The 13,264-nt window shown below is 27.4% G+C and overlaps 2 protein-coding genes across 6 annotated transcripts; one reads left to right on the forward strand and one right to left on the reverse strand.

The window, feature by feature from the left end:
* Nucleotides 1-503: 503 nt before the first annotated feature.
* LOC100161659 (epsin-2) lies at nucleotides 504-8,628 on the reverse strand. 5 transcript variants are annotated; one of them, XM_001945771.5, is made up of 12 exons: nucleotides 8,491-8,628; nucleotides 5,323-5,409; nucleotides 4,848-5,057; nucleotides 4,568-4,789; nucleotides 4,438-4,467; nucleotides 3,885-3,930; nucleotides 2,985-3,147; nucleotides 2,753-2,903; nucleotides 2,363-2,489; nucleotides 2,134-2,283; nucleotides 1,845-2,030; nucleotides 504-1,548 (listed from the first exon to the last, which is right to left on the reverse strand). In XM_001945771.5, exons 2-12 carry the CDS (start codon nucleotides 5,407-5,409, stop codon nucleotides 1,412-1,414), a joined length of 1,509 nt encoding a protein of 502 aa, XP_001945806.2. In that variant the 5' UTR covers nucleotides 8,491-8,628; the 3' UTR covers nucleotides 504-1,411. The 5 variants fall into 5 exon arrangements, with proteins under 5 accessions (XP_001945806.2, XP_008187427.1, XP_029343852.1 ...); XM_008189205.3 differs by having other exon boundaries at nucleotides 2,753-2,906; XM_029487992.1 differs by lacking the exon at nucleotides 8,491-8,628 and adding an exon at nucleotides 6,644-6,664 and having other exon boundaries at nucleotides 2,753-2,906.
* A 742-nt stretch (nucleotides 8,629-9,370) lies between these two features.
* LOC100163724 lies at nucleotides 9,371-12,527 on the forward strand. Its single transcript, XM_003247445.4, has 7 exons — nucleotides 9,371-9,602; nucleotides 10,691-10,894; nucleotides 11,007-11,152; nucleotides 11,223-11,538; nucleotides 11,594-11,754; nucleotides 12,022-12,168; nucleotides 12,247-12,527. Exons 2-6 carry the CDS (start codon nucleotides 10,716-10,718, stop codon nucleotides 12,162-12,164), a joined length of 945 nt encoding a protein of 314 aa, XP_003247493.1. The 5' UTR covers nucleotides 9,371-9,602; nucleotides 10,691-10,715; the 3' UTR covers nucleotides 12,165-12,168; nucleotides 12,247-12,527.
* The last annotated feature ends 737 nt before the right edge of the window (nucleotides 12,528-13,264 follow it).

The raw sequence follows: 13,264 nt of genomic DNA on the forward strand, positions 1-13,264 counted from the left end.
CTAGCTTATATATAGCTATTATAGCCTTATAAGCCGACTTAATATAATATAAATTTTCCATATGTGGGTATTTATCGTAGTTTATTTGTCTCTTAAAGTTAATTCCGCCAATGTACTTAACCATTATAAATATGTAAACAATATACACATTATATTATCATTATTATCGTTTTTCAATCATCTTCTTTTGAAATAATGAACTCCTATCATTTTGACAGGGAGTACCAGTTAGGAAATAATGCTGCATCGGGAATTTATGTTCCATAATAAATAATACCTAGGTATATAATATTTGTTTTAATATTTAGTGCTCATTTAAATGTATTATTCAATAGGAATACTTAAATAAGGGGCCAGACCTCATCACTGGCTGAAAGCACAAACTATTGTGGAAGAGTTATCAATCTTATAAAAGTAAATCCTAACGGATTACTACCACTATACGTCTATACCACGTTTATAACTGTGGTCTATACTAAATAAAATATAAACACCATTGAAAATTACTGTAACAAAATAAAATAATATATATATTTAGGTATTATAAATACACCGGGCAATAATAAATGATTGAATAATAAAACAATTATTGTTATAAAAACCAATTGATGATAATATTATAATAATTATCAACATAGCTTTAAGTTTTACAATATAATGTACCACAGGCAATGTCACAAAATTAATTAAATAAAAACTACGCGGATTTAAAATTGTTTAAAAAAATACAATACATCTCTCACTCGTTTTCACACCCACTATTTTTATTTACATAGAAAAATACGCGTGACATAAATAGCGGGCATTTCAAAATCGGAACGTCTATAAATAAAATCTAAGTTATATATTTATTATATTTATGTATAAAAAAGGTATATATTCAGTGCGTTTAACAATAATAAATTAATTTAATTTTTTTATTTTAAACACGTTGAGCTCAATATTGCGATTAAATAGTATACCTTACATATTAATTCCATATTTTGAAAATCATTGGTAATAAATTATTGTTTCTAATAATAATTGCTAATGATACGCATTATGAAGTAGCTTCTTTTTATGTATCTATCAAAAGTACTAAGATATTTTAAACGGTCTGTAAAAATACAAAATATTTTAATTATTGTTGAAAAATTTATAATTTTTTTCACATCTCTATACACAATAGTAATTTGTGTTTGTAATTAAATAACTTTATTACTATTATAAGTTATAATAGTAAGTATTTATTATAATTATTGTTAAAGCCCAAATTAATTTTTCCAAGCTCTTTTTTTTCTTAATTTATTTACACGTTAAATAAGAAGATGCTCAAACATAACATTACTGGAAATTGGAAACAATTATAAAAAAATATAACTTTGTTATTGTTAATCGTTTGGTAATTGATTATAAAAGTCCTTTAATTTTGCTACGACAGAAACGGATTTGGTGACGGCACAAGTGGTGGTGGCAAAGTTGAAGTAGTTGGACCACTGAATGCAGATGGAGCTGTTGGTTGATTGGCAAATGGAGGTTGTGGTGTTAAACCAAATGGATTTGCCATGCCTAAAAATATAGCTTAAGTACAATATGGTAGATATAACCATATAACTGTATAAGACTTTAGACAATACAATTTATATTTATTAGGTTCTATCACATCTAAATTTAAACAACTAAACAGTTAAATTGTGTTATTAATAAATTTATATCATTAATTACAATATGAGAATTGTAATAACCTAATAATTTGACCAACATTGGATATGAATAAAAATTAATAAAAATTATCCTATTATGTAATGATGTAATTACATTATGATAACATTATGGTTAAATTATTTAAAGAAAAATATACATACCAGGCAGTCGAATTTGTGCAACTGGTGCTGGATTAATAGGAGCTGTCACTAGGTTATCCAAATTTACTAAAGCAGAATTTTCCCCTAAGAAACTATGTGGTGTCTTTTTACCAGACGTTGAGGTTTGTGAAGTTCCTAGTAGTTCGTTATTTAAATGGGATAGGTCAAATGGATCCGAGGTAGGTTCTAAATAAAAAAATATAATATAACATTTAACATTAATACTTAAATAACATATACATTTTAAAACATTAAATTAATATTAAAAGAAATCCGATTCTATACATACTTGCTTGTAATGATCGATTTCCTAAAAGAGCAAATTCATCAAATTCTTGATTTGGTTTGCTTAAAGGTTGAGAAATTGTCGCAGGAGCCCAAGGGTCTGGTGGAGCAATTGCTGCAGCTGATGTGTTTTGCGATAACCAAGGATGTGCACCTTAAAAATAATTGTACAGAATTAAATGATTTTATATACCATAGACCAATAATACAATAAGTGTTTATTTTTTACTAACTATTGTTTGCATTTGGCAGTACATGAGTAGAAGAAGTGGCATTTTGTTTTTGTGTAACAGGTGACCAAGGGTCAACAGCTCGGCCCGGCGTTCCGTTATTTAAATCTCCATTAGACCAATTTAAAGGCTGGAATAAAAAATGTCTTAGTTATAGATTGAGTTTTTTAATGTTTAGTACTTAAACGAAAGACAACCGTAAAATTGTTTTTATTATAAATATATTAATGATTATTGGTTGAATAGTACATAATATATAAATATTGAACTATTTTAAATTTATTTCATTTGAATAGCTTTTGTTTGTTATATATATATTATTCACAGCTTAATAACAAATTATAAATTAATATTTTAATATAAATAAAGATTTCTGTTTTTAGTTTATATTACCTGTGGTTGAGTTTTTATTGGCATACCCCATGGGTCTGCTGTTGTTCCTGTTGCACCATTTTGATCTGCATCATTGTCTAGATCAATTCCCAATAGGTCCAACATATTACTGCTCTTGCCACTACTACTATTAGCTCCAGATTCTGAACCACTACTAGCAATATTGTTTGTTATTTAACCCAAATAAACATATTTACTTTTTTTATTTAAATTATAATGAATTTGAATTTACTTGAATTCATTTTCACTTTGAGACAGCGCCAATTTTAACCGCACATCATCGCTACGTCTTTTTTGCTCTTCTTGTTCAGCTTCTTCCCTAGACATAGCCAAAGCTAGTTGTAATTGTAATTCTTCTTCACCAACAGTCTGTGGACGAGCACTTTCTAGTTCCGCTGAAAAATATGTAACATGTATTTTACAAATGAAAATTAATATACGAATAACAACATTATATTGATACTTGATATTTATTGTCTTTACTATAATTATAAAAGCATAAATTGTAATAATAGAATTTTATGTTTTTTTTATCTAAAACAAAGTGTAACAAATTTTTATTTAACCCAATATTAAACTAAACAAATAGATTGTACAATCAATGAATCAAAAGAAAAACACTGGTATTTTTAATAATGTTAAAACCACTACTCAAATTAAAATAATAAAATAGCCGAACAGGAAATAGTAAATAAGTGTTGGGCACTCATCTTGCTATGCTCACCTTGAGAGCCTAGATAGTATTGTGAACATTATACATAATAGAAAAGTAAAATGTATTTGATGAAATGATTCCAAGTAAAGTTCAGTTAAAATTATATTGGATTACATGTCTTTAAACTTGTAAACCTAACTAAAGAATAAAATGGATAGCATTTTAAATCAATTATAGTTACTTGGTGGTTTTTAGTACAAAAAAATAAGGTATCACCCTAGTTAATAATTAAAAAAACAATAAAGTGAAAAAAAATATTATCCTGAATGATTTCATATTAAGTTCTTAATCAATTCTTATATTATCTAAAAGTTCATAAGTTTGGGAAAAAATTCTGTTACACTAAGTTAAACATAAATTGAAACAAAAAATTCCACCATTCTGACCTTTAAACAAATACAATAACAATCAACAAACCTTTAACAGGAGGTCGTGTATCATATAAACCATAGGAATCTCGGAACTACAAAAAATAAATAAACTATTATTTTATGATTTACAAAATTATGCATTTATACTTATAGAACTTATTTTAAACATAAAATAGTACAATGGTTTTAATACTTTCAATATATAATTTTTTTTATTAATTTATTTATTGAAATAAATTTTTTTTATTGAATAGTTATTATTTGTATTTAATAATTTAGAATGGGGGTAAAGTCATGGTAAAGTAGATCACAAAAAAATAAGAACACTTATAGATCTACCTTTTAAATTAAAAGAATTGAACTATTTCAAAATGTATAACTTTAATAATCATAATATTACTATACTAGGTATACTATGGTTTAAAAATAATTTATTGTTATATACAAATACAATCGCTAAGATGTTAATATTTTAATTACCAGTCTCAGAAGTATTATTAAAAGATTATACTACTATTATTATTATTGCACAATTAGAAATTAGTAGATAGTACATGCATTTTTATTGTAAACCATAAAATCTTACGTAATGAACTTACCAATGGATACTTAGGACTTTGTGGAGTTGTCTAACGAAATGTATAGCGTAAAAACAAAAATAAAGAAAATACATAATAACCACCACCATCATTAAATTACTTATATATAATACAAATAAAAAATCTTTACATTTCCATCACTGCCAAAACTAGAAATTTTTTGTGCAGATCGTTCTTTTGCTTTAATTGCACGTGCTCGTTCGGTCTTTAATCGTTCATCATCATCTAATAAAGCTACTAGTTGTGTAGCTGTGTCTCTTACTCTCTGTCCTTTATCTTTATTGTCCTCTATATGTTGAAATGTTTCTAATGTCTTAATAGCAAAACGATTTTCCTTGCATTGTTGGGCAACCTTAAAAAAAACATTTATCATTAATAAGATTATAACTAAAAATATGGATTATTTATACTTTTTCACTGCCAGTCTTTATTAAATATTCTAGAAGAATAAGTGCTTTATGAACATGTCGCCAGTTACGTCCATGATCATTAAGTCGTTTCCAAAGAATGGCCATAATTTCAGAAAAGGCAACTACATTATAAGTTAAGTCGGCAATTTCAGCCATTAGCGTACTGCTTGGACCCCACTGATCATTGCTAGTGGCTTCTCGCACTTTTACCTAAAATACAATCTGTGTAAATAATTTTTTATAGACTTGTGCCTAACTTATTTTCTTGTTAAACAAAATACAATTATTTTGGTTTTTATTTTTGAAGCGTGACTACTGACTAATAAGATTTATCATACAATATTCTAGGTCAAAATATTAATGATAATTTATTAGTAAGTATGTCAGATATCAATATATATATAATAAACTAAGTTCATTTAACAGTAGAAACATATATTTATCATGAAAAAATAGAATTTAAAACTATACTAACCTGAGCATCAGAGTAATTATGTGCTATGTTTTTAATATTTCTCCTTAGTCCAGCAACATTAACTTGCATTTCTTCACGCTTCTTCATCTAAAATTCAAAATATATATTAGGTATAGAATATAAAAATGTAGAATATACTATATACATTTTAATTGCAAATTGAGTTTTATTTAAAACATTTATACAATGAAGACAAATTGACAGACATTGATTGTTTTGTTTATTTTAAAGTTAATTTTTAACTAAACCATTAGGAGTATTAAATGTTTATGATTTATATGAATTACACTTTAATTAAAAATTAAAAAAAAACCAATTAAAAACATGTCACGCAAAGTAATTATAAATTATTAATTACAGCAACAGTAACAGGCTTATAACTGTAAATATCAAATAATTTAGATAGGTAAGGTAGATTAATATATACGCCAATTATACGTGCCAACATTAAGTATCTTGAAATGGTGTTAAACTCAGTTAAATCATAGTTAATTAATTGTTATATGCTAAACAATATTTTTATTCATTAATTTCTTAGAAATGTATGCCAATTATTAATAATATAAAAACGTTGAAATATTTAATATACTTATATTTATATTTATTATTGATCTTATTTAAATGTTATCATTCAACTATTCAATTAATTATTTTATATGTCAATGATTTTAAAAATTGGTTAGCATTTATTTTTGCTGTCGAGCTTTTTGTTTTGTATTAAATACAATTGTAACCTAACCTGCCATATGAAAATTTATTGATTATTGAAACCTTAAATTAGTAAAAGAAATGTAAAATTATATGCATACTGTTAGTATTATAACTAATGCAGTACTTATAATGTTAATTTTTTTGGAGCTAAGATTATTAGTACCTAATCGCTTATAAGTAAGTACCAACAAAATTATGTATTTAAAAAATTAAATTTGTTTTTAATATTTTTGTCTTTAAGATACAATGTTTTAATTACCTAACCCAATTTAGAAAGCAAGAACATTAATTAACCTTATAAGTTTTGACACATACTAAGATATAAGGTTCTTTTGATCAGGTAAATAAAATTGGATTAGGTATTTCCATGAACTATTTTTTAGATGTTACTAATATTAGTAATATAGGTATTATCTAAGTTTAAGCTTTTAAGTGTCATTGTTATCTACTAGAAATAGTATTTTTGAAAAATACAAAGTTTGCTTCTATAAATTGTTGATACTGATTAACTTAATTGTCTAAATTATAGTACTAATAAGAAAATAATTATAAGTTTATGTTTAATTTATATATTTTTTAAAAACCAAATTCTTATTTCAAGTTACTATACCTAATTTATTTCATAGAGAAATTGTATAGGCTAGTAGGAATACAAAACAGAAGTTGCATGTTATGGCACATCCTTAAATTTATGAACATGACTACAATCACTTATTTTACAAGTGAAAGTAATGATTCCTACTATTTTTTTTAAATATTATAAAAACAAAGAGATAATTATACAATTAACTATTATTGAACAACTAAAACACTAAAGTGAAATATTTAATATGAATAAGTATACCTAATATGATATATTTCATTCAATATACAATAAAATAGGTTAGGTACCTACTTAATTTGATTAAATGTAATAATCTAAAATATTGAGGAGAATACAAGGATACATTTTACACTTGGGTAATTAATAATTATAATCATATGGTGGTCAAGGCCATAACGAAGGGAAGCATTGGCAGTTAACCCTCTCCCCCTACATTTTTTTAACATTATTATTACTAAGATAGCAAGTTTGCTATCAAGTTAAGAAAAGTTTTATATACCTAAAGCTTCTATTTTTTACTTAAAATTACAGCCTTGATCGTTGATGGTGGTATCTAGTTAGGTATTATTATTGTTTACAATTAGCGTATTATACTTAAGTACAAATAAATAACAATTGTGAAATACCTAACACTGAATGGTTGGGATGAACAATATTGAAATGGAGAATTAACTTTATTAACATTTTAAATGTTATTAACATCAGTCTTAAAATTAAGGTATCTATATGGCGTAATAGCATAGTTCTTTAGATTTATAATCACATCAACAACATATACTAGACATGTAGACAAATACCATTGTACTGAAAACATTGTTGTAATGTAAAAGATAAGCAAATATAATACAAAATTCATCAAGGACACTTAAATTCTTAAAGGAATTTTGACCGAGAATACGAGTTTATCTTTAAAGTGCCTACTTATGGCATAAATAAGGTATGGTTATTAAAATATATAAGCAACCAATCATTAACAACCAACACTTATGCTTTACTCATTATTTCTGACAAATATATAATTGTACAGAGAATTATTAATAATGATTAATATATCAGGTAGACTATTATGACTATAATTTTTAATGTATCTGCTATAATGCTGTATCAATGTAATGCTTTACTCTTTACAGATTAAATAGGATTAGACTAACATGTATTAATATGATAATCAAAGCAGTATTTGTTTTAATTACCTACAAATAAGTACAATACGAGGTTAAAGAAAAATTGTTTATTGAAAGTATTACATTAGATAAGTGACAATTTTAGTGAACGCTGATTAGGTTAAACTCAACTCTAAAGCCAGAGAATAATATGAATACAATTGAATAGAATATATAATACCTATTTAAAAAAAATAAGAAGTTTTAATATGATTTCTGAAGGTAATCAACATTTTTATTATTTGAGAAACGAGCATAGGTATCTACTATAAAAGCATTTCGGTTTTTATTAATTAGGTTTAATTTATAGGTACCTTCCTATGTTAGGTATAACTTATGAATCTTATTTTTTATACATTTGTCTCAAGCAAATGCATTAAATGTTGGGCAATTTAAATTTCAAACAAGGTTGATATGATGACATAAGATATCCCGTGTCTAGGTATGGTGTCGGTTGTGCAAAACACAGAGGTTCAGATTATTGTCGGCAGTAAAGGACAAACATTCACACCTTGTCCGATCAGCTTGACTATTGGTGCTTATATAAGTACAAGTTTAATAGGCACGAATACGCGATTCGTCACGTCTATCAGCGTTAGCCCGGCTTCAGTCTCGGAAAATCCCGGACGAACATTGATACTAGGATTTCTGCGTAGGAGGATGACACACACATCACTGCTAGTTACTCACCTCGATGACAACTGTTGATACCCGGACGCGTTCTCGAGATTGGATCGTGTTTTCCGGTCAGACAACGACGGGCATAATAATAATAATACGGTGTGCGCACACGCCGTTGTGCGTGTGGAATTACAAGAGGAGAACGTCTCGAACACAAAATTATCGCTCGCCGACGAAAAATCGCACCGAAGATAGGCGATTGTTGCGCGAACAGCGGACGATGCGCCGATGCACAATAGCGAATAATACGGATCGACGTCCGCCGCACAGTGACAGATTGAAAATCGCGAATTGTACTATTGTGTGTCCGTTGAGTCTATTATAGTATTATTATTGTGTCGTAAGTACGGCTATTTTGCACATATATATATATATATCGCGTATTCGTGAACGCCTTTGTGTGTGAGCGTTTTGCGCGATCGCCATGTACTGCTGCACACAACACACTTACACACCTACTCGCGCGGTCCGCGGACGTCGTCCTCCTCTTTTTCCGTGTGCGATATTTTGTTATTATTATGAATGAAAGGCGGCGGGAAGAGAGTGCGCCACAGAGGTATCGCCGAGTTGCCACTTAGCGAGCACCGACCACCAATACTACAATAATACTATTTATTATTTACGTCTACTGTCTACTACCACTATGGTATACGATACCGCCCGGTGCACGGTCTTGCCCTCCATGGTTATGTAGTACCGTGTGGCGGTGGTGGTGGTCGCACGTTCAATCACTTCAATCCGTTTCACGGGCAGTCCGGCACGTCCGGGCAACGTAAAATTACCGCGCCCCTTCTCTCCGCCGACCATAATTCTCGCGAAAGCGATCTCTTATCACTTATCACTCCTTGATTCCGCGTTATCAGCTAACTACGGTCGGCCGGTCGGTCTTCGATCTGTATATTAGAACAGTTGTAGGCTGTAGCATTGTGAACGGTGGCTCCTAATGGGACCGTCGCTTTTTTATTAATTTTCATAATTTTAACGTTACAAACTTCATAGTTCCTAGTTCCTTCTTCCTTCTACCAAGTATCGAGCGCAATTGCACATAGCATATTGCATAAACACAAATCACTCGTGTCTGCTACCGAGTACCGGCGTTATTGTACATATCATTTTTTATGGTAAATTTGACAGTTTGGCTATTTCTGTTCTATATATTTAATATATTCGTGTTACAATTTACTATAAGAAAAAATTGTTTAGCTCTTGTAAATTAAACCTATACCTATTATTTCAATTAAAAGTATTAATGCATATTTTAGTTAACTTTAAAAAACCATAGTTAATAAACTATCGAAGCAAAATTTATGATATGACATTTTCAGAAAAAAAGCTTTACCAGAATCTATTAAAAAAAATAGTAGTAACCATTTGAAAAAATTAATTTGATTTTGCTATTGGTTCACCTGCGTGTTTAAAAATGTTAAGGTAAAATAATGAAACATGTCTTTTTTCGTTTTAATGAAATTCTATGATCCATAATTGTTAACAACTCCCACGTACAATGACATAAGATACACCCTGTATAACATATTACTAGCTATAACAGCTAGTTATGACTGGGACTGTAAAATCCTATTAACCTCCAATAATAGAAGGCCCCACATTCAAGAAAGTTCAGAGGAGCAATAAGTATTTTTACCATGAAAATAACATGATTACAACTATAATTACACCAATAATATATCATCATGAAGTATCGATTTATAGTATTCTATAAAATTAGAAATTATCATCAAGTTCAAAAATTACAGTTGAAGATAAATGGTTAAGACATGCTGTCCCTTAATTATAACCCCTTGGTGCTTATTAATGAACGACCATACAGGACAGTGGGCCAGTCTGCCTCTGAGCTATAGTGATAAAGACTACTGAATTTTTTATAATATGTGTATAAACATTTTTGAAAAGTATTAGCATAAATAATATTATTTTTTATTTACAATCTAAAAACCATTTAATTATATACTTATTATTAATTATAAGACATTTTTGATGATTGTAGTTGTTTATATTCATATTATAAAAATTAGTAACAAAGTTATTTTTATGTTTTCTAATAATGCTTTCTCTTATAGTCAAGTAGTGTATTTAAATTTATCAGCTATTTCTAAGTTTATTCAAATAATTATTTTAGTTGACTATATTTGTATTTTTTTTGGCGTATTAATGTTATTATCCACTTTGTTAATTATGTTTTTTTGTCTAGAAAATTAATACTAGAAAAATAAAACATGTTATATTATCCTACATATTTTGAATGTTATCCTCGTAAATTGATGACATTAACGTTTATAATCCAAAATGATGAGGTCTTATTGGGTATGAAAAATCGTGGTATGGGAAAAGGTAAATGGAATGGATTTGGCGGCAAAAAGGAACCCAATGAATCAATTTTTGATGCTGCTAAACGGTGAAAATTTTTTTAAACAGTTATAATTATAAAAATGTTTTTAAATATCTTATCAATATAAATATGCAACACTGTAACAGCAATAATAAAAAATACTAATATTTATTTTCAGGGAGGTAAAAGAAGAATGTGGATTGGATGCCATATCTATGAAAAAAATTGGTTTTATAGATTTTGAGTATGTTGGATCAAATGAAATTTTGGAAGGTCATATATATTTATGTGATAAATTTAAAGGTCACATAGTTGAATCAGATGGTAAAAATAAAATATTTTTGAACCTATACCTCTTACTAAACAAATTAGCAAATTAATTATTTTATTTTAGAAATGGCGCCAATAAAGTGGTTCAAAATTAATCAATTTCCGTTGGACAACATGTGGGTTGATCATAAACTTTGGTTTCCTATGGTATTAAAACAAATTCCATTTAAAGCACATTTTAAGTATTTAGATGATGATACCATCGTGGATAGTACCATCAAATTATTAAGAATTTTCAAAAAGACCAAGGAAATTTGGGTTAATGTTATTGTTAAAAAAGATAACAAAATACTTATTTCTAATAATCTTGAAGAATCTAAAATCTTTAAGCGGCATCAATATGTTAAAAAAGGAGAGTCTTTGGAAAATGCAGCCTTAAGGTGAGTTTGAATAATAGGTGAACATTGATGATACTTTAAATTTGTATTGTTTTAGTTATTTAAAAAGTAATTATGAAATAACTACTGAGGAGGTACCAAAGATAGCTGTTATTAATGTTGAACTCACTGATAACTATTCTATACCATCTATAATTCAAGAAATTCATATGTTTGTTATGGACGTTTCAAAACTAAAAAAATTCACACAATCAAATGGTAAATTTTTAAATTAATTATTCGGGTGGTTTATTAGTTAATGATAGTATAAGAAGAATTATGGTAGGTTTTTTCATAATTTTTAGGCTTTTAGCTATTGTTTTATATTATTAAAGGGGAAAAAAATCAAAATTACATGAATATCAAGTGGGTTAGGGAAAATTAACAACAATTTTATATGATTCATGCCTTCGTGCCTCTACTTCTAGACTTTATATTTTATAGTTTTTACTTTGTGAAATATTAAAATGTTTTTGTTTTGTTTAGATTATCGATGGACCAATATAAACAACGCACAATTTTTTGCAGATAAAAAGTTTTTGTCAACATTATGTAAGATGAAACCATTTAAAGCATATTTTCTTATGGACAATGATGACGTTTTATGTAGCAAATATTACAACAATTAATCAAGTAATTTATTAGCTGAATTTTTATTTACCTCCCTTGAAATTTGAGTTATAACATTATAATATTAATTTTTTGTTTCAGCATCAACTACAGTGTTATAAGCTTACAATTATTTAAACATTTTGGACTTAGATTATTTAAATATATCTTAGATTATTTAGATATATGGACTGCTATTTACATTAGGTTTAGATCGTATTGTGCAGTTTAATTTTTTTTTAAAAGAAAGTAATTATTTGTTTTTGTATCAGAATAGGTCTACATAAATATAGAGGTTATTTGGAATTTGACATTGTTATCTGGCCTCTGGGAATATTGTACAGTAAATTATATGTTTTATAATGATATTTGTGTTACATGAAGGGTTTATCGGAGGTTTTGTTTTTTCCATCAGGCATAAAGCCGATTATTGGTTTTTTAGCGGTCTTCTTTACAAACTGGTTACTGATTTCAAGCCCTGTTTAAAATGCATATTTTGTATAGGAATTTTGTCAATTTTAGGGAAAAAATTCATATTTCTTGATTTTCATAATATTTTTTTTTAAGAAAAATGATTTTTTTTCTTTCTTAAGCTGTGTATTTTAATAATAATATTGAATATGAAACATATTATTTAATTTAGGTATTTATTGTTATTGTCGCCGTCAACTATTAATGTAATGACAACAGCGCAATGCGCATTTAATCTCTATCGCGCTAATATTCCGATGTATTATCTTTTGGAATATATTTTTTAACTATTTTTTCAGCTCAATAAAATGTCAAAACGGAAAACAGTTTTCCGTCATATTTCAAATAATATAAATTTATTTTTCCACAATATTTTATATTTCTTTTAGTGAAAATGAATAACAAAATATTAAATGGTTTTTTTTTTTTAAATTAAATTTTTATAAATATTTATTTGTATATTATATGACATTTTTTCCTTTTTTAGCTCCTATAACTTCTAAGCCCTAGTCATAAGTCATCAACATATTTAATGGATTAATGTGGGCAAAAAACTACAAAATGTATTTAATAAATATCAACTTATTTGATAGGTAATATCATTGAATAATATTTATAATCAATGGTAATATTAAAAATGTACAATAAT

This window comes from Acyrthosiphon pisum, chromosome A1 (assembly GCF_005508785.2).
Source record: "Acyrthosiphon pisum isolate AL4f chromosome A1, pea_aphid_22Mar2018_4r6ur, whole genome shotgun sequence".
In the NCBI taxonomy this organism is placed as follows: domain Eukaryota; kingdom Metazoa; phylum Arthropoda; class Insecta; order Hemiptera; family Aphididae; genus Acyrthosiphon; species Acyrthosiphon pisum.

Coding starts and splice junctions, on each gene's coding strand:
- LOC100161659 (XM_008189205.3), bottom strand. CDS start 5,409: ATGAAGAAGCGTGAAGAAATGCAAGTTAATGTTGCTGGACTAAGGAGA. Junction 5,058..5,322: donor ATAATTACTCTGATGCTCAG/GTTAGTATAGTT, acceptor ATTGTATTTTAG/GTAAAAGTGCGAGAAGCCAC. Junction 4,468..4,567: donor GTTTTGGCAGTGATGGAAAT/GTAAAGATTTTT, acceptor ACATTTCGTTAG/ACAACTCCACAAAGTCCTAA.
- LOC100163724 (XM_003247445.4), top strand. CDS start 10,716: ATGTTATATTATCCTACATATTTTGAATGTTATCCTCGTAAATTGATG. Junction 10,895..11,006: donor ATTTTTGATGCTGCTAAACG/GTGAAAATTTTT, acceptor ATTTATTTTCAG/GGAGGTAAAAGAAGAATGTG. Junction 11,755..12,021: donor AAAATTCACACAATCAAATG/GTAAATTTTTAA, acceptor TGTTTTGTTTAG/ATTATCGATGGACCAATATA.